Raw genomic sequence first — 19576 nt, 5'->3', positions numbered from 1 at the left:
GGATGTGTGATACCTTTTTTTTTTTACTCGAACAAGCCAGCCAGAAGCTGACCGGAAACTTTCGACTTGCGCTTCAACAACGAAAGCATTACGGACCTTATTTCCCTTGTTATGTAGGAGCTTCGAATTGCCTTCCAGGCAACAGCTAACATTTTGAACGGGAGGCTGCTAATTATGCATGCTGCAGGCTGCTTCATATCAGCCAGTATCGTTCGTAATAATGGCGAACCTGGCGGGAGGCCCACGAAAGGAAACGAGTCGGTCCTGCCTCCCACAAGGCAGGCCGTTACATAACTGTAGCTATTTTATATTAAACCAATAAGCGGGGCGCTAATCCATGGTGGGAGGGACGAGGCTCCTCGGTGCGCATAACGTACCGGGTCCATCAACAACGGGATATTCCAATCGCTTATCATTGCTCTGTTAAAGGCAGCGAACATATAGCGACGTATAAGAATCTTTAATTGTTACATAACCATAATCAAGAATATTTGGTCGGTTTGTCGATGCTACGGTCTGCTATTTTTTCATTTTCTTATTTTTTTAGAAAATTTTTTTATTACTAGTATCATGAAAAACCATTGTTATTGTTATAATCGTTATTGCAATGATTATCATTCCTCGATGTTATACGATAGTATACTATTTTCTAGGACAACATCCCTTTCCGAAACGATAGGTAGTACATAAAGTACTCGACTATGAGCAGTGCCCTTCTCTCTAAAGCTCATCGCCTTCGTGAAAGGCTCTCTGCTGTAACTTCGTTACTCGGATACAGTTTTGCCGTGGAAGAAATTGAGCATTAGCGAAACCTCAACGAATTCACTGGCATTTTGCCTTTCGAAGATCAGTCACGACACCATGGACCAATAAGCGATGGTAACAGGTTCCTTATTTTTCGTGGAAACCGCATATCTTCGAATTATACCGATCCGGCCAGTAACATTTTCGCCGTAGCTATCAGCACAGGAATGAATGTTGCCGCAAATAATTATTTTCGTCTGCTAGAACATTCGATATTATTCGAGTCAGCCAAATCACAACAAATCGGAGGCAATGTCCAATTAGTTGTGACGGATTTTTTTTTCTATACTCGAACGCGATTTAGGATAACCTACAGCGAAGGTATTAATGATATGTTGAAGGCAACTGTACGAAGCGTAAATCTTCGAATGAGTATCTGAATCACATGTGTATTTGTAGTTGTAGAATTGTAAGTAACGCAACAGCTTTTCAATTAACAACATTTTATTGCACCACAACCGCACATGAAAAGTAAGCTTCTGCAAGATAAGATGTACATGAAACATGTGCAGATGTGGAGATACCATTCAGATAGTACGCTGCGTCTAACAATATGTAACCGTAACAAGGTCCTATTGCACCGAGAGCTTGTGTACGCAATACGTTTCTGCTGCTGGGATATGGTCCGTTACCCTGCCGATGTTAGTTATTCCCCCTTCTATTCGCTTCAACCGCTATTTGATGAACGCCAGCTGTATTGGGGGTACAGATGTATTTGAATGATGATAAATGAAGACTAGGCACTTTCCTGTACTGGCGTACCGCTCATAGCTCATGGCCATTTTGAGACTTTGGCTAGGTAATCAAGACTGCAGTGCCACGCCTCACGTACAGAGGCCCGGGACATCTACGACCAAACTATAACCGGCGAGACGAGGTTAGATACAACCGAAGGAATCTAGAGACTTAGCAAATAGTACCGGCTCTGTGTTGGCTTAAGCTATGTACCGCAAACGATGTTGCAGGGGGCAAACCGCCTGTGTTCCCGACAAGGATCCATCAAATCGGACTTGTTCTCTGTGGTATACAAATCACACGCCGCTGGGAAATACTATGATAAACGACTTCGTTCATGAAATAAATCAGTAAATCCAAAAAAAAGTAACCCATGTAGATGCTTTGTAAATAATCCAATGTGATAATAGTCGAATACATCGCATCGTATACTTTCTGACAAGTTATTAGATAATTTCGTATAGTTATTATAATTATAACAACAAACGACAAACAAAAAACGTCGTTGAAATAGATGTTATGTTACATAGATCATCTATTTAAGGATTTATCATTCACCGGAAATTGGTTTAACTCCATCATCAAATCCATTATAGCACATTATAATGCAAAGCATTGTACGGAACGTTTGGTCCAGATATCATCTTTTCAATTCAGTAAAATCTCTTTCTACTCCTACAACATCGTTTTTTTTTTCTCAAGCAAATTGGAGTAAGCTATCATTATGCGTTATCCGTCTTTTACTGTTAAGTTAAAAGCTGGTATCTATCAAAGGCAATTCGACCTAATTTCAGGTTTATCATTACACAAGATCTCGTTTTATGTCGTTGCGAACGATCCTCGACATCTTTTGAGTCTTCCGTCCTCGTGATACGCTCAGCGTACGGCCATCGAAATCAAACAAAATGGCTTCAAGCCACGAGAAAATGCCGACGTCGATCAAAGCTCCAGGTCCCGCTTATGAAGCCGGATAGAAGACAGGACATCGGCGACTGCATACCAGTTGGCCGTCATCTTGGCTACTTTCGATTCTTGATCTGCCACGCGATTTACTCCAAAGGTTGTCGTGTGTCTCCATACGACCTGCAATCGTTAGCCCCATTTGATATCAATTAAAGGGCATTGCAGAGTCGAACGGGCATATGGGGGACTTTATGGCACCTATATATGATCGAGGCGGCGAATCTAGTTTGATTTCAGCAACTGTCAGTCGCCAGTCATATAAACGACTTGAGAACTCTTCTCCGTCACGGCAACACTGAAGATAAAAACAGCGCGGTAAGTAGACTGTCGCTTCGGTTTAATTGAGAAAAAAGTGGCGGCAAAGAAGGCAACGGTCTCCCGATAGCAATGGTCAATCGTTTGTTGAAATCGGCGATTATTATGTCAGCAAAACTTGATGTTGATCTAGAGAATACCAGAACAACGCAGTGCCTTTATTGAAAACACTCGTCAGGCTGGAGTAGATATCATAAAATACGGGCCGAGTAAGGAATAACTGCAGGCATCTCTAGATAGACCATACGACTCTTAAGATTGACCTAACTGTCAAGAAAGCTATACGAGGAAGTCGACCTTGTTACTTGACATAAAGCTAAATTGTTGATAAAAATATTGGTAAATAATGTAATGGCCTGCGCCGAAAGATTAAGGCAGCAAGTACCAACCAATAGGTCAAAAGTAACACCGCCTGCATGACATCAGGTTCTACGCCTTGTATGAACAGCGACGCTTCGGTAAATTCTAACTCAGCCTGTACCCAAGCGTTGTTCGCCATATTGATGCGTTCTCTGTCAACAGCCATGTTCGGAGGTGTAACACAAGCGCTAAAAGCATTTACTAGAATTTTCCTAAAGGACGACTGCGTAAGATCCAAAGAGGTGTTTATTACTCGAGATGACAATGTGTACTTCGCAGTAAGCACGTCGCAGGCACCTCTGGAGTGTGAGCAAACCTTATTCTGACACATATATATATATATATATATATATATATATATATATTAGCTAAAAAAGAATCGTCACCAATTGGAAGAAATATAATCTAAGTATCTATGTGGAGTAGATAAAGAACTGAGTTTCCCTTAACTAATTATAATTTTGGTCGGCGCATGGGATGTGTTATCGTGCAGACAACAGCCGAGGTTAATACGCATTTTTTTTTTTGAATACTTAACACTCTGTTCAGCTTTGCAAAACAGTTACGTACATATGATATGATCGAATAACGTATTCACAAGCGAGAAAATCACTGGCCAACAACAATGCGAGTGTATTTTCGAAATTAGTATGCTATACATTAATTGATCATTAGGCAAAATAACGCGAATTATACCGAACCATTGGCTATACCGCGCGTAATTTAAATTTAGAAACAGCTGTTCGTAACAAAAGCACATTTATTAATCAGCTGGCTTTAACAGTAGCTAACTGCACGCAGAGTAACCTTTAACAAACAGTAAGGCACAACTTAAACCAAGAGAAATTCTGATGTTTACTTGAACTTCATTCGCTTGAAGAGTTTTGTTCGAATGTCCCCGTCTTCATCACTTCTAGCCCTCTGTTTAGATTTTGGTGTTAACTAATTTCGATATTAGAAAGTTTGACAGCTTTATGGTTTTCAGCTTCATTCAGATTTTCGAGATAGCCGTATTCCTATCACTGAAAATTTTCCAATTTTTTCTACATAGTATAACAGAAGCTTATGGAAATTAACCAACTCAGCGAAATTCAGCCGCAATAAGTACAGCTGTAATCGAAATCAATTATTCCTGGCTACGCGGGACGATATAGGGAGAGGACCCTATGTAAAAAAAAAAGTGTCTGACTAAATATGGGCACCTATGGGAACGTCTACGGTATACATACAGACGAGTGATTGTAACTATCACATAATGAACGGTATTGATGTGACTGCATATGTTGCAGTTTGATGACACAGTGGGAAAAACATGAGGCGTTTCAGACCTAATCCTGGAGATCTACACTCAATAAATGTCTAACCACTGAATTATCTTAAACCTAGCTAGATCTAGAAAAAAAAAAAAAGGTCAGCCAGCCATACGCTGTAGTTATCTGCCGAAACATTTTTTAAACAAATGTTAAATATTCGTTTTTCGTTTACTGCTTCAGTCGATCGTTATAGGTGAAGCTTGATTTATACGTATTCTACTGAGAATCTCATTTTGTTTCCCCATTTGATCATTATCAGATAGCGTTATCGATGATCTGTTTATAATAATATATGCGGCTGCGATCATGGGCAACCAGCCGGTCTCACCATCACTTCGGATACTCGGATCTGCTGAATCCTAAATACGACCTCGTAGCGCACTGTTCTCTTCTCTATACACTACAGCGAAGTCTTATTGGTCGAAGGGATTATCTGTGTTGGCTTGGTCAACGTGAAACGCTTTCATCAAATCTATCCTGTTACATTTGCTCATTCACCGCTCCGTGGTGCAGTCCACTTGAGGCGTACGATGAATGTGCACGGACGTCCATGAAGATCTATATTTTCAAAAAAGCTACGGTGACGAACGAAACATTGCGCCTTTCGCAATACCGCTATGGTTATCGTAACTCACCGTAACGGCGATTATCAGCTTAGTAAGCGGATTGCGTATGAACGCATGACGCCATCAGCCGAGCACAGGATTGCTATAGCTTAGCGGATCGATCCAATCTGCATTAATAGATGGCGCTGGAAGCAATCTTGAAGATTTGACTGCTACAGATTAGCTGTTTGCCTCACGGCCTTCGGCGAAAAGAGCACGCTTCGCTGTCGTGTGTACTCAGAGAAAGTACGAGTTTTGAAAATACAAAACGAGATAAAAGGAACAAGCTTCTCTAACCATGCTCCGCACTTTTAATTAAGCATCCTTCATCGTAAATGTATAAATCGAAAGGTAGAAGGCTAATGTTGAAGTTTTTACTTATTTATTTTAACTACAATTTACCTGCCTTCAGTGTTTGCTACACTTCATGAACAATGTCTTGCTACAAAGGGAATCTGAGGCAGACTTTAAATTTATATCGTCGTAAGTGTTATCCCAGAGATTTTTATATGACATTAGGAATGAAGGTGGTTTTCTACTTCTACTGAATGCCTATCTATAATTATTATTCATTATCATCAATAGTGGGAATGATGCGAAGTCAATACAGGCTTGGTGTCAGAGTCAATTTTTCTAAAGTCTTCTTGATTAAATTCCGCCTTATAATAAAATGAAGACGCTAACGTTCAGCTATTGGCTGAGCTAATTAAAAAAATAAATGTTACACTGACTCCGAGGAAGAGAATGGCCAGTGAATGAACGAATGAATCATCGTCTACCAAAAAACACCAGTAAACAAAAAGACAAGGTCGTTTTAAACTTTGTTTGGTTAATATATATACATACACACTTCGTTTAATCTCTCTGACAACATAATTATATAAGGTGGCGTCCGTATTTAGTTAGTTTCCCATTATCATGCAAATTCGTAAGCAGTAAGCAGCAGTAATGCGCACGATGTTGAACACGACGTAATATAGGCGTGGTTTAGATTAATTCATTGCGGGATTACTAAGGAAGAAAAATACTAATGAGGTGAAATTCGAAATACGACATTAGTGGTTATTTAGGTTCCTCCAATTACTCTGAAAGCGGTTTGCTTCGTGAAAATATTTGTGCAAGTCCTTATGCATTGATACAAGAGTATATAATGTAAATAATTCATACACTGAGATGTTATTATTTAATTTTGCCCTAGTGGACGTTTTTATTTGTTTAGCGAAACGAGCAAAGGTCTTTGTGATTCCGTTGTTGTCTGTAACAGTTTCTGACGAGCTGTATCCTCATACAGGACTAATAACGCTTCGAAATAAATTCACATGAGGTCTGTTTTACTGGTTTGCTTTATCAACGACGATGCTGATCACAGTCCATGAGGATCTTGAAGTCGATTGCTATTTTTTCAGCTCACCTTATGATCGCATGGCTTTTCTAAGCATAGCATCACTTATAGTAAATGTTTGCTGGTTATGATATTGCGGAAACTGTTTTAATTACTTTTGTTTGTAATGCTAAGAGGATGGTGCCGGAACATGTTCAATCTTGGCATAGGAATAATACTGATGTATTTCATTTGTATGCAGGACTTTAGTTATTTACGTTTGAGTGATCTAAGAAAACAGCTGAGAACATTCTTCATATAAAATGTATGAATATTTTTGGAGAGTCTAATGAATATGACGTTTGTATTCAATTTTATGAACGACTAGTCAATATAAGATTGAATTGTTGTCGGGCGGATTTACACGCGGCAGATTTTTGGCTAAAACCTAACTTGTATTAAGTGAACACTTATCCAGGTAGCACTAACCACAGCACGGCTATCTTAAGCACGTATAGCTGGCACAGATTGACTGACAAATGAAGTACTATTGGCGCCTGCATGCCGAACAGTTCTAGCAAATAATGTGTATTGTTTCTAAAAACATTTGGCAAACTAGGTGTGTGCGGATAAACGTTCTTTTGTTTTACTATTAAAGCAAGTTTTGTTTAAAATATCCACGCAGCCGCAATACTTGAACAGACTTTATAATTAGCTAATAGAATCGAATAACGAGAGCCATGAACATATACGTATATATCATGGAGTCAATGCGTTCCTATATTCATTTGTAACAAATATTAAGATTTATCTTAAAGATGGCTAAAATTGTACTGTCTTTCTTTCACAATCTAAATCAAAATGTCCCATGCTTTATGTCTAATTTGATTCTCACTCATGTATCGATTCAGACGACTGGTTTCCAGCACCAAATGCTTTGGACCTTATCCCAAGTTTAGTAGTTAAACTTAACTAGGTAGCACCACAACACGGCTATTTTAAGCACGTATAGCTGGCACAGATTGACTGAAAAATGAAGTACGGTTAAGTATATTATTTATTATTAAGTAAGTATTAAAGTGTACTTAAGCCATAAACTTTAGTAGTAGTACTACCGCACCACCATACGGATATCTTGCGCACTACACAAGGACTCATTAGACAAGGGGTACCTGTTAAAATTTTTGTAGCGCTGCTGATTTACGCCTATTTTTGACTTTTTGTAAAAAACTAAACCTTGCGTCAGTGACTGTAGTGACAGGCTGACATATCTTTGATATTTTTTTATAAATATTTATCTCGAACAGTATTAGAGTGAGCCGAAGATAGGAATTTCAATGTCACAAAATTTATCACAAAAATGAAACATCTGATGGGCTTTCTTTCGACTAATCATCTTGTTATTTTGCACCAGCCATTGATGTAGTCCCTAAGAGCGGTAGCCCACAGGAGCAATTAGTCACAACTACTGTAAACAAAGGGGTAACATTTCAGCCGAAATTTTTCGAAAACCCGAAGTCCGGAACCGTTTGTTAGCTGTCGAAAATAGTCATTTTGCGTAGACCTTTTTCCACAGTGAAGCTTTCTAAGTGATCTTCGAGTGTTCGAGTGAGAAGCAAATTCACGGACCGATGTTTACATATCACAAACTAAATAGTAGTGAAATCCTTTTACGTGACATAAATTGTAATTCCGGCGTAACAGTCTGCACATCCTTACAGACTTCAGCGCACGACTTCAATGAACCTCATTTAGTGTGTACGTCCGACGAAAACAATCACTTCAAGTAGCACGGGATATCAAACGCTTCATTTGCAGTAAACGGGACAAGTCTTGGTGTAGATTATGGTTATCGTGAGTTTACGGATCGAATTAACTGAAATGCCTGTTGGCAATGAAGCACATACATATCTATCCACTCATCTCTTCTACACAACATCAGCATGGGTAAAGAAGAGTTTTCGCTTTTTTTTTTTTATATCTAGTCTTGTTTTGTTTGGAGGTTGAGGGCAAATGCATTATGCAGACCAGACATCACTGAATTGTGCTCTCTCTGGTACTGTGGGACTCTCACCCACTAAACCCTGGACCTCTTCACCAGTCTGGGTCATCGTTCGGGATATATTTGATATTGCTTCGAAACCATGACCTGCAGGAACGGTCATTTCGTCATCACTCCCTCTGAACCGTTCCAGTCATTTTTATATATATATATATATCTCAGTGCTTTCAACCTTAACTTGTCATTACTTCTAATCAAATATTCAAACGTACCATTCGCGTTCAGCTGATTTGTCTACTGTGGGGCACCCATTCACTTACTGTAACATTGAGCCTCCTACGTATCTCCTACGTTCGGAATACAAGTGCAGGTAACCATGAATATGAAGCGCCAATATCGCCAACTTAACAATAGCGAACCTTATTTTGAATCCTTTATTCCCTTTCAGTCCTCATCCTCAACAGTTACACTGTAATACTTCACGATATAATTCCATATGCCCTTAGGTAACGTCGTATTAAATTAATACGATGGGCCACAATCTGTAGTTCTTTGGCGACTTCAAGATTTGATGGTATATAGTTGACCAATTCCACGGGTGTGTTGCGATTCTCCGGATCTACGTATAATGTTGTGATCGCATTAATTGTTTTGTAGAGTTTATTTAATCTCGCTAGATGCTCAAATACGTCCGGCAGCCGTCGTAACGTCTGATATGCCAGTTCTGTTCGAGACGGTGATTGAGAAACATAGAATCTCCCCTGGCAGCGTTTTTGCTCTCCTCTTTTTCGCTGCTCTTTTACTCTCGACTTCTCTAAATGAGAAATTAACGTTACCAGCGTCCTGTCTGTTTCTTTATTGAACAGCGGGCATAAGCGTAACGCTGGTTCTATTTGGTCTATATATGCCTGCACAACTCTTTCGCTGATTAGATCATCGTTCAGTTGATTCCGGAGTGCTGTTGTTTGTTCCTTTAGTATCTCAAAATCCTTGTCTATTTTGTCCCGTACGACCTTTCGAACGCCACCGAACTCGTCAGAAGGGCCCCTCCATCTTATTTTCAAATAAACTGTGTGGGTTCCACAAGCTTCCGCAACATCTCGATGAGATTCTGGCCTGTTTTCCAATTCCAGTATCAAATGCTCCTGCTCCATCACGATATTTTTGATATGAAGAAATTCAAACCAATCTGGGGCACTAGATTTTTTCAGCGAAACGCAGCTCGGAAAAGCTGGAAAACATTCCGCGGGGTCCTAAAACAAACATGCATTCGAGATAAAAAACAAATGAAGGCGATAATGATATTACTGAACAAATCATCCAAGGAAAATATATTATAATAACTAATCTGTTGAAAATTGGTTAGCACAGCAGTACTGTATCCGATTCATGATAGACTGCTCCATGAAGCCTGTGATTCTGCTATCTAACCTATTACTTGTTTTGCAATAAAAACTAACCGAATGATCGGCTAAAATACGTAAAGGAATTTGATTTTAGCAAATGTACTATATATATACACATATACATTTTTTGTATGCCTATACTAAGCGTATATATAGGTCACTCAACTCCATTGCGTCGCATCAGAATCCCAGAACCCGTATTTAACTGGATCATATGTTTATGATCCAGTTATATATATGGATCTCTGTTACGCACCTCCGGAGTGATCTGACATTAGAGAATTTAAGAGGGTGTTTTAATCTTCCAAAACTTCCGTAATGTGTGAATTAGCAACTCAAGCCGTTGCTGTCACGTCTGCTTTTTGACCGGGATTGAAAAGTACTACTTTTGCCTATATAAAAAAAATTAGTATCAAACAGGTTAGTAGGAGTTGAACTTTTTGTACAGATTTCCACCCTATCCATTGTGGAGGTTTTCACTACCCGCTTCACTGACCGCGTTCAGTTAGATCTGAAGCTGTGGTCGACAACCCGGGCTTTTTTTCTTCACCGTTTGACAGATCTTGTTGTTTGAGCTTAGCAAGCATGGAGTACCTCGAACTCATCTAAATAATTTGATTACTGCCGCTCAAAAGATTCCGGTAACACATGACGTAATTCAGTGCACACCGAGCAGACGTATGAAAGCGGAGAGGTCATCCGACGTGAAGCAGATACCTGCTATATCATTTTATATATATCTTCCTCTAAGTAATGTTCATGTTGGAGGCAAGAAATAAGCCGAAAATAAATACGGCGACATCCGTGTCGTATAACTTGCACAGACAACTTACTTCATTTTTTTCCAACCAGGATTTATAATTCTGCAAAAATGATAGGCGGTTAGGTTGATCCCACTTGATATCACCAAGCGCGTCGGACAAAGTAATGAAGTATACATTAACATCTTCGACATTGCCTGATGATGCCTTGATGTCTGCTATAGCTATTTCTACCTGCAATCAGTCACGGTGAAGACATTTCACAATTATCATATTTGGTTGTTTAAACTTTTGCAGTTACAAGAGAAAGCTTAATGAATTAAATCTATTTTAGCTAACTAGCTTTTAGCGCATAATTTCTTCTGTTGTTATGGCCTTGCGAGGAGAGCATCTTGTCAACAAAAATTCTTTATTAAAAACATAGTATCAAGCTGAATCACAATGCAATTGTAAACACAATGTCCCGTGTCAACATTGTTTAGCCTTTGCTTGCTAAACTTTTTTTTCTTTTACAGAGATAGGAACTAGTTTAAGCGCGACCGAAACACCCGGGTCTATATCGCTTTATTGTTCATCACAGATGAAAGCGGACCGTAATGGCGCAGAGCACGATAAAAGCTATTGTTTCCTTAGTTACTCCTTCTGAGACCTGCCATCATTTCAAAACGACTTTATGTATATATATATAACCTCGCTTGAATTGAGGCAAGGGGAAAGTTGCTTCTGTGTCTCACCCTCCTCCTGCGTTTTGCTTTCCTTCTTCCCCCCTCCTGCTTCTTCCCCAAGTCGCTCTCTCACCCAGTCCAAGAGTGTGGTCGACCTCGTAGCGATTTTCCACGTTGACCTGAGCACGGACATTACATTCTGCGATTCGTCTATCGTTGCCATATAGATCTAGCACGAACCTTGTTTAAGCAATGTCTAAGTGAGGTCGCCGTTATTACTGTCATACCAGAATTGCATGGCTGGCCATCTTTTCTTCTTGGTTTATGACCATTTTTCTTGTTCGTATGAGAATACAATATACGCATATAGTCATTCAAATACCGGTTCACTCTTCATTAGAAGATTCTAGCATACAGTCTTCGCGAAGACACCTTAAATTGCTATAGCCTCTTGTGCCGTAAGCAAGGTCTTCTACGTACCTAGACTACATATATTCGCGTATATCGGAGAAGCACACAACGCTAGAGATTTTTGTCACCGCCACTAAAAAGCCCCTTAAGTCTTTTGAAGAATTTTACCATTCTAGCCAGAAGTTGCCTTTGCGATCAAGTGAACGCATTTTTTTTAATCTAGTTATGAACTAATGACCCGACAAATAGCCCCGTCATAAATCGACAATGAAATGGGATGATAATCAAGAAGCTTGTAACGCTGCGTATCAAGAGTATACCGATATCATTGAATTTTTGTTTATCGATTCCGTGGCGTTAATGCCGGAGTGGGCCCGTCACAGAATAAGCACTGATCGCAATTGAACTTAAACGTTTGGATGGTACCTGCGTGCTTCGGATAATCAGAAAATCGCGCCCATAGAATATAACCCATAAGGTGGGGCAGAAAAAAGTAACGTTTGAGTACTGATGATGGAGTCATCAGCCCGTAAGTCTAACTACACATACCTCGTTGATCAGATTGGCACAGTAGTTGAGCACGATAAATTGACACTCGGGATTATTGTCGTATCTGTTTAGTTGAATAAGTATATATTTCAATACGCTGACGTCCCCATCAGTATCGCACACCTACGCGAGGAGAAGCAACCAATAACTGTTATCAATAAACAGTGTTATAGTGAAATGGTGCCACCTACCCGCCAATAAAACTCGATCGTTTTGAATAGTTATAACAAAAACCATCGATGAAATGACCATAGAAATGAAATCGTAGAAAAAAAGAGTAGCTAATTTTACTAGAAGTAGATACCCACTGACCTCGTTCCATTATTTAATAATGACAAAAGAAAAAAAGAAAACGAATACCATAGTGCTGCGATCATCCCAAGACCTAGTCCAGGACCCAGTACGAGTGCGCTAATTCAGATCTTACAAGTTGTGTACAAAGGAAATGTCACATTAGGCAGTGAAAAATTTTCGAGGTAAAATATTATAAATAAAAATCATAACATAAGTGGTTAAGTGCATAGTTAATGTATCTAAAAGACAAGTATTAAACGACTCGTACGTAGGTCATAAGAGTACATAGCGAAACGTTAGCCCAATGAGTACATCGAACTGTTCGGCATTGATAAGATCATTGTTTACCCTATAATGCTAATTAGCACCTGCCTTTTCTAGTGAACCTTCAGCATTCAGATATTTACTCATCAACGCCATGAAAGACTTGAGCTTTACTGCCACTTCCGATACTGGCGACAGCATCTCCCGTTTGTTTGTTTCGAACTCGGAAAGTTTGATTCCTCGCAATGCAGCTCGCCGATCTGTGGAGCACTGCGATCTTCTGCGCTGTCGGTCCGGCATTGTTTCGGAGACATGAACGCGTCTCAGAGGTGATCCTAGCAGAGATGCCATAGAAACCAGCTTACGGAAATATCAGCAAAAAGAGACAGTTCTCTATTGATCACACGATCTAATAAGGTAGCCATACGAGTATTTCTGTAGTTTGCATTTCGTTTTTGTAATAATTAATAATCTATTCGGTTGGAGAATTTCGTTCGTAAGACGGACGCCGCCTCAGCTGACTTGCTACACTGTGTAACATAACAACGATAGTGATATGAGAAAGGGCCACGTGTCCTAAAAAGGAAAATTTTCAAAAAGGTAAATACATGTTGTTGAATTTGTCATGACGTTAATCTTTTTTTAGTGCAGTTCATGATGCAACATTTGGGGTGTGTTACGAGTTTCTACACTATCTTATCCTCGTCTGCGCGCAGGATTACTTTGCTCGAAACGAGAACCGTCGTGGTAGTATCACGGTATAGAGGCTTCTTGATGAAAACTTACCAGCTCGTATCCCGGTGCCCCCCTAGGCTGGCCTTAATGTTACTTTGAGCACTTTTTTTAAAAACGATAAGCAAAAATCCTTGAGTATATTCTTCGTTCGCTTAATCCTTTCACCAATTTTAATCCTAATTATTTTTTGTCTTTATTAATTGTTATATAAAATTAATCGTTATTGCTATTCCACCGATGTCTCTGAAATGGCTATTCTACCCATGCGAAGCTCTATTTGTATCGTTTGTCGAGAGAACCGAGTCCGGCAGCTGCCCTCAGCTGCTAAAGAACACGGAAAGCGGCACCTAATTACTTGTCTTAAGGATTCAATCTTAAGAAATTCTACAACACATTCATACATATTGGAACTAAGCTGTGGAGTTGCAGAATTTTCAGCAATGATCACAGTCCTGCCTATGTGCATACTGCCTGTTAATGACTGCTATTAAGGGCAGTACCTCCTAGTAGATCATAACGGACGAGGTGCTTCTTGTAAGCTAAAAAGCTAACTCCACTTAGAAACACACAAAATCGGTCTCTAACTATATGGCTCCATCTAAAAAAAACAATTCAAAAGCAAATAAAAACGAAATTTCGTCCTTCGCAGCAATCGAGCGATTAACGGAAGCCTACCGCGCCGATTGTTAAATACTGATCATACAGGATTAAGTTGGTCAACACATGATTAGTAGCATGACGTGTTTTTACCCTACTTCGATACTAAATAGATGCGCACCGCTCTAGCTTTAGAAACCCAACCCAAATTAAACAAGTTGGAACTCCCTGCTCCTGAACGCCTACCCAACTGTATACCTAATACAGATTTTTTTACCCAACCGTATCCCTAATACAGATTTTTTTAAAATGGAAAGTACAGTAATAACCCGGTTGGTTAAAAAAAAGTATTAGTTGCTCAGGGGGAACCTTGAAGCTATCAGAATCAAGGATACAAAACCAAAGAAGGAAGGGGGCATAAATATCGTTAAGCGTAAGATTTTACATAGGTCAGTAAGTGTCTGTATAATACCGGAGCTCAAATCATGAGAACCAAAGAAGGATAGAAGAAGTGGCATAATTGATAAACATCATAAGTGTCTATATAATAAAGGAGCTATCGTAGTCGATTTCTTCTATATCGATATTACGCCGAAGGGCGTAATAAATATAGATTTTGTATTTTGTACATTTATTGTGGTACGATTCTCATATATGGTTACACATTGGCCGTCCGTGCGTGTTGTGCCACGTTTCAGTAGCTTTGGTCTTTAAGATTTTTCGGGTTTCTGGAGTGCTTCACACCTTTTCTTGAACCCGTCAACATCGGCGGCCCAAGCTTTCATAGCGCAAACAATCTGGTTATCCTCCTCTGGCCTCACATACACATCGTAGACAGTCTTGCGATTTTCAGGATCCGTATAAGCCTTTTTAAGCTGAAACATACGCTCATACAAGCTGCAGAAGTAGTCCCTCCAATTTTCAAACTGTCTTAATAAATCATATGCGTCCTCTGTATCGTTTTGGTTTAGACTAAATGTAGCTTCGTCCATCATTCGTTTCATGTCTGGCACCGCTGCTAAATTCTCCCTAAGCGCAGAGATAATCTCATCAATTGCAGCGAAATCATTGTCTATCTTAGTCCGAATTCGGCTCATAACTGAAGCCAGCTGAGTCGCAGGCCCCGGCCATTTCAGTCTCAAAGTGGTTTGGAAAGCGGCCTCGGGATTCTTAGGGTCCAAGGGATCGCACTTGTATTCTAAGGTCATAGAATTCGGTTCCGTACGAATAACTCCACTGAGAAGTCTGCTTTTCCATTCCCGATCATTTACGTGACTCAGCATCGGCCAGTCAGGAAAGTCAGGAAATTTAGATTCCAGCCACTAAAGGGAAAATGTAAAAATTTTGAATAAAAATTTTCGCTCTACGCAAGACTTCCGTTACTGCTTTAGGACATCTGCGTTATTTTTTGACAGATGTACCACTCTAGTTAAACCCCCATATTCTCAGTATAAATAACATATTATATTTCTTCATATATATCATATTTCTTTTTATTAAAATCTGGACTGCTTGATTAAATAAAGAAACAATGGGAGCAGTAATACTTTATTGATGAAGATTCTGCCATATTTGCGAACACCTATTTCTCTTCACAAAGTCGAACTACAGCTCGAGCTCAACAGGAAACAACTTATTATATATCGATATATTGTTCCATCTCGTGGCGAAAAATTTCAATATTCCTCTACGGATAGATAAAGCTATAGAATGTAGCGTATGTGAAGCAAAAATATTCACCCTGTAATACTCTATACCCTCTTGGTGAGAATATGGATTTCCGTCATATAGGTCCATAAAATCGACGATGATTGGCTTTGTTTGGGTAACAGTGCCAAGTTCGCCTAACTCGACAATGAAGCCGGCATCTGCTTCCGGTCCCTCACTTTCAGGATCGACAAAGTTTATCATGGAGATTTCGATCTGCAATGATAAATCATTACTACAGCTCGTCTGAACGCCGGACTGAAGTCCGCATGGCGGGCATGACCACTCGGGGGTAAATTTACCGTGTCCAGGGCGCCGTAAATGATGCGTCACGAAAAGGTGAGCGAAATTGCTCCCATAATGAGTCGCCACATGATGATACCTAATTGCTACTCGATTGGCCGTCCAAGGCAGAACTTACAATTCATTAGTTTATCAGAAGGGCGGGAAAAATCATGAAATTCGAAAATTTAGCCGAACAGCACTTCATAATGACACCTCTTCGTAGTTTTGCAGTTAATTTATGCACATTTATATACTCGAAATTGAACGTATGTATTCGTACGTGTTAATCATGCCTTTCATAAGATTTTCCATATTCCGTATTATAGCGCTGCTTTTGTTCTTATTACTCATGAAGCCAATTTAAGTTGATGTTCTCCTATTTTCTGTAATTATCCGCTAATTTGAAAGATTACCTTAGTTTATTTTACTCTAAATCAGTATAGTTGTTAATCTAGACTTAGCCATGTTTATCTCTTCCAGTTCGCCGGTCCTGCCTGTGATGGCCACAGTTGGCGGGGCTTAGTCGTCGATCGTTTCTTAAGCCAGGGTCAAAGCTACTTCGCGGCTCTCAACAAGCTACGTTTGTTGTACTTATTTTTTCGACTCTCACTCGATGTTTCGAAGCATTGAAGTCTTCCAACTAGATAGGCTTAATGCAATCTTAAGTTTGATGTTGCGCGTATGCACAACTCAGTTGATGATAACTAGTTTTCTTATGCGATGGCTTGTTGAGGCTTCGCCATTTGTGACCTTAGTTTTTGTCGGTACATTGTTTATTGTTTCAAGTTTAAAGGCAATGCCTCTTTGCTGTTACGAAGTATGCTGCTATTGCTTATAGTGATTAGATGTGCTTTGTGTGAAGGTTGCAAAAACCTTCACATCTATTGAAGCCAATACTAGCATTTCACGAATCGAGCGGCAGCCATTATCGCTGTTCAATAAAGAAGAGCACTAAAAGAGATCAGCTGAGAGAATATGGCCAGATATTTGCTTCCTTAACATTCAGTGTCCTGATCTGATGGGTATAGCTTTTAACAAAGTCGCTGTTCAAACGGAAAGCAACATACGGCGTACGGTTCTAACACATTTGACGTGTGTTTTTTTCTTAAAAACTCTCGTTTAGATGTGAAAAGCACAGGCCTGCTAACCAATCTCTACATGATGACGCGTGGGGAAAGGGACGGTTGGACAAAGACGAGTGTAAAAGGAAGATTCCTTTTTAGTGGTTGGTTAAAAAAAAATGTAATACTGAAACGCGCCGTCCTACAAATATTCATCATTTTTTCATATTAAAATGTGTTTCATTTTTCGTGCTCTGTGCTGATAATAATAACACAATTATTCTGAGCCTACCTTGGCATCAGCTATATCCCCGATTGGGAGCTGGAAGCGGTTGAGATGCTCAACAACCAAAATATGCTATGATTTCCTGTTTGTAACCGAGTGGGTTCGAAGTATGCCTAAAGCTGAAATCGAGAATATTAGGAAAACCCTCGCCAAAACTTGCAAGTTAATGATATTTCATTTTAAAGGTAAACTTCTTTCAATACGGAGTTGTGTGATTCGTTTTCGGACGCAATCACTGTCCTTCATAATACGTATTATTCTGCATGACATTTCTCTTGCGAACTGCTACGTTTGAGATAAAGATTACAAAATTCTGCTAAAAAAAAAAAAACAAAGCTACATGTAACAAAAGTAATTATTTACTTTGTCATAAAGTGCACCTACCTGGTTCAGCAAACAAATGGAAAAATCAATGAGATTCCTCTTTGTCTCTTCATCTATATCGGGATTCTTCATTTGAGTGAGCATGTACTTCAATATATCGACGCCTCTGTAGGTGGGGAAAACCTGGGTGGATGGTAAATATTTATAGCTAATTTAAAATTAGTGATTAATGCAATTGAATCTATTGATGAAGTATCATACACTGAAACTGTCAAACGTAAAATGAATGCGGGATAAAAGCATGAGAAATCGGTAATTTTCATTGTAGAATCGTGCCATTTGGTGAAACCATTTTGGTGAAACGGCGCGTACGTTCTAAGTTTGAGCCGCTTAATCTAGACACAAAGGTCAAACAGATCAGTCTACGTAGACATGTCTACATACATGTATGTGGTATATACATATAGGAATGGTTCGTTATATATATATTCTAAGAGCTCACGAAGATTTGCGGAATGACAACTGAATTATACAAAAAAAGTAATATTGATTTTAAGGTAAGGCTGCAATGTCACACTGCAGCCTTATGCAGATCAGATTCAGCTTTTTCGAGGAACTGTCTTCCACTAAATAAGTAGAACTAATAACAACGCAGTCGAAACACCTCTGCCTGTTAGAGAATTTACGAGCACACGTGGTCGTAAACATTCGAAACTAGGCGTAAGCGGGCTTATTTTGGTACGGGGGATGTATATTCATAACTCCCATTGTACGAAAAACGTGATGTATAACTCCAGTATCAATAAAGATTACACCACCGTCGGATAATTGCCGACGGTAGATCGGCAACTAGATCTGCCTCATTTAATCAGAACCCAAACACGTAAAAGGAACGATCGTCGTCCAACGCAGCCGATATTGTTCCTCGTGTGAGCAACTATCAGATAAAATTAATATTTTACCTGATAGTTGCTAATTCTAATAAATTCTCACACAACAGCAGACGGTATGTGATTAGCTAATATGCACCAAATTCGATCTACCTGCTGGAGTTCATTTTTTCCACGAAGATAGATTGTCATCAACGACACGAATCCTATAAGCTTTGCCAATGCGTCCGTAGATTTCAGACTTGCTCTCCGACTTAACGCATCTTTACCCGCGTCTGTCGCCTGCTCGGATGAGGCTCGTACACCTCCGCGTAGCGTAGTGCATCGTCTCGACGGGAATCTATTGCGTTGTAAGCGCCTCCTATGCCGGACTGATACTGGTCGAGAACGGGAATGTCGCCGAGAGCGCGAACCCGAAAAGACAACCATTAAACCACACGGTAACAGACGCGTCAAGTTCGGCTTAGGACAAATCCGATTTACTCATTTGATGAAATTTCGTTTTCGCTACAGCTAACACGCCATATTGTTATATAATAGTATAGTGGAACGTTGTCAGCGGAATAATTTCGAATAATAAAGCTATTATTTCGAGTTTAGTAGTAGCAACGATTTCGGTGTTAATCCCACGACTAAAGTGCACACTTGTACGGAGGCACTTGCTACGAATCAGTCTAAGGTCGTCAATTATCGGCTCAGATTTGATCTTCACACTATATAGATCAATCTGTTATAAGTCACTAACTTTTACTCCTTACGTAGAAATGAACACCAACGCTAGAGCTTCTGGTTGGGAGTACGAGTTCCTCCTATACATATGAATAGGCAACGGAAAGACATCGGCTTCATAGTGATTTTTGTATCGAAGGCCTAAGGTAGCATCGCTGTTTCTATCCGATCCAAGTGATATCGGCTATCTAACA

The 19576-nt window shown here is 39.6% G+C and overlaps 2 protein-coding genes across 2 annotated transcripts; both read right to left on the bottom strand.

The window, feature by feature from the left end:
• Positions 1 to 7455: 7455 nt before the first annotated feature.
• Positions 7456 to 13282, bottom strand: LOC111265773 (uncharacterized). Its single transcript, XM_022842698.2, has 4 exons — positions 12877 to 13282; positions 12211 to 12333; positions 10658 to 10819; positions 7456 to 9671 (listed from the first exon to the last, which is right to left on the bottom strand). The coding sequence occupies exons 1-4, from the start codon at positions 13117 to 13119 to the stop codon at positions 8898 to 8900; spliced, it is 1302 nt and encodes a 433-aa protein (XP_022698433.1). The 5' UTR covers positions 13120 to 13282; the 3' UTR covers positions 7456 to 8897.
• A 1383-nt stretch (positions 13283 to 14665) lies between these two features.
• Positions 14666 to 19183, bottom strand: LOC111265789 (uncharacterized). The gene is made up of 4 exons (XM_022842712.2): positions 18807 to 19183; positions 17824 to 17946; positions 15841 to 16023; positions 14666 to 15422 (listed from the first exon to the last, which is right to left on the bottom strand). The coding sequence occupies exons 1-4, from the start codon at positions 19080 to 19082 to the stop codon at positions 14811 to 14813; spliced, it is 1194 nt and encodes a 397-aa protein (XP_022698447.1). The 5' UTR covers positions 19083 to 19183; the 3' UTR covers positions 14666 to 14810.
• Between the last annotated feature and the right edge of the window lie 393 nt (positions 19184 to 19576).

The sequence above is a fragment of the Varroa jacobsoni genome, unplaced genomic scaffold (genome assembly GCF_002532875.2).
Source record: "Varroa jacobsoni isolate VJ856 unplaced genomic scaffold, vjacob_1.0 scaffold_109, whole genome shotgun sequence".
Taxonomy (NCBI): domain Eukaryota; kingdom Metazoa; phylum Arthropoda; class Arachnida; order Mesostigmata; family Varroidae; genus Varroa; species Varroa jacobsoni.
This window is presented reverse-complemented; position numbering and strand designations above follow the sequence as displayed.

Excerpts from the sequence above, each read along its gene's own strand:
- LOC111265773 (XM_022842698.2), bottom strand. The coding sequence starts at position 13,119 with ATGGCATCTCTGCTAGGATCACCTCTGAGACGCGTTCATGTCTCCGAA. Across the intron at positions 10,820-12,210 it reads GTGCCAATCTGATCAACGAG|GTAGAAATAGCTATAGCAGA; the intron begins GTATGTGTAGTT and ends GACTGATTGCAG. Across the intron at positions 9,672-10,657 it reads CCTGGTTGGAAAAAAATGAA|GACCCCGCGGAATGTTTTCC; the intron begins GTAAGTTGTCTG and ends TGTTTGTTTTAG.
- LOC111265789 (XM_022842712.2), bottom strand. The coding sequence starts at position 19,082 with ATGGTTGTCTTTTCGGGTTCGCGCTCTCGGCGACATTCCCGTTCTCGA. Across the intron at positions 17,947-18,806 it reads GAAAAAATGAACTCCAGCAG|GTTTTCCCCACCTACAGAGG; the intron begins GTAGATCGAATT and ends CCATCCACCCAG. Across the intron at positions 15,423-15,840 it reads AGGGTATAGAGTATTACAGG|TGGCTGGAATCTAAATTTCC; the intron begins GTGAATATTTTT and ends TTTTCCCTTTAG.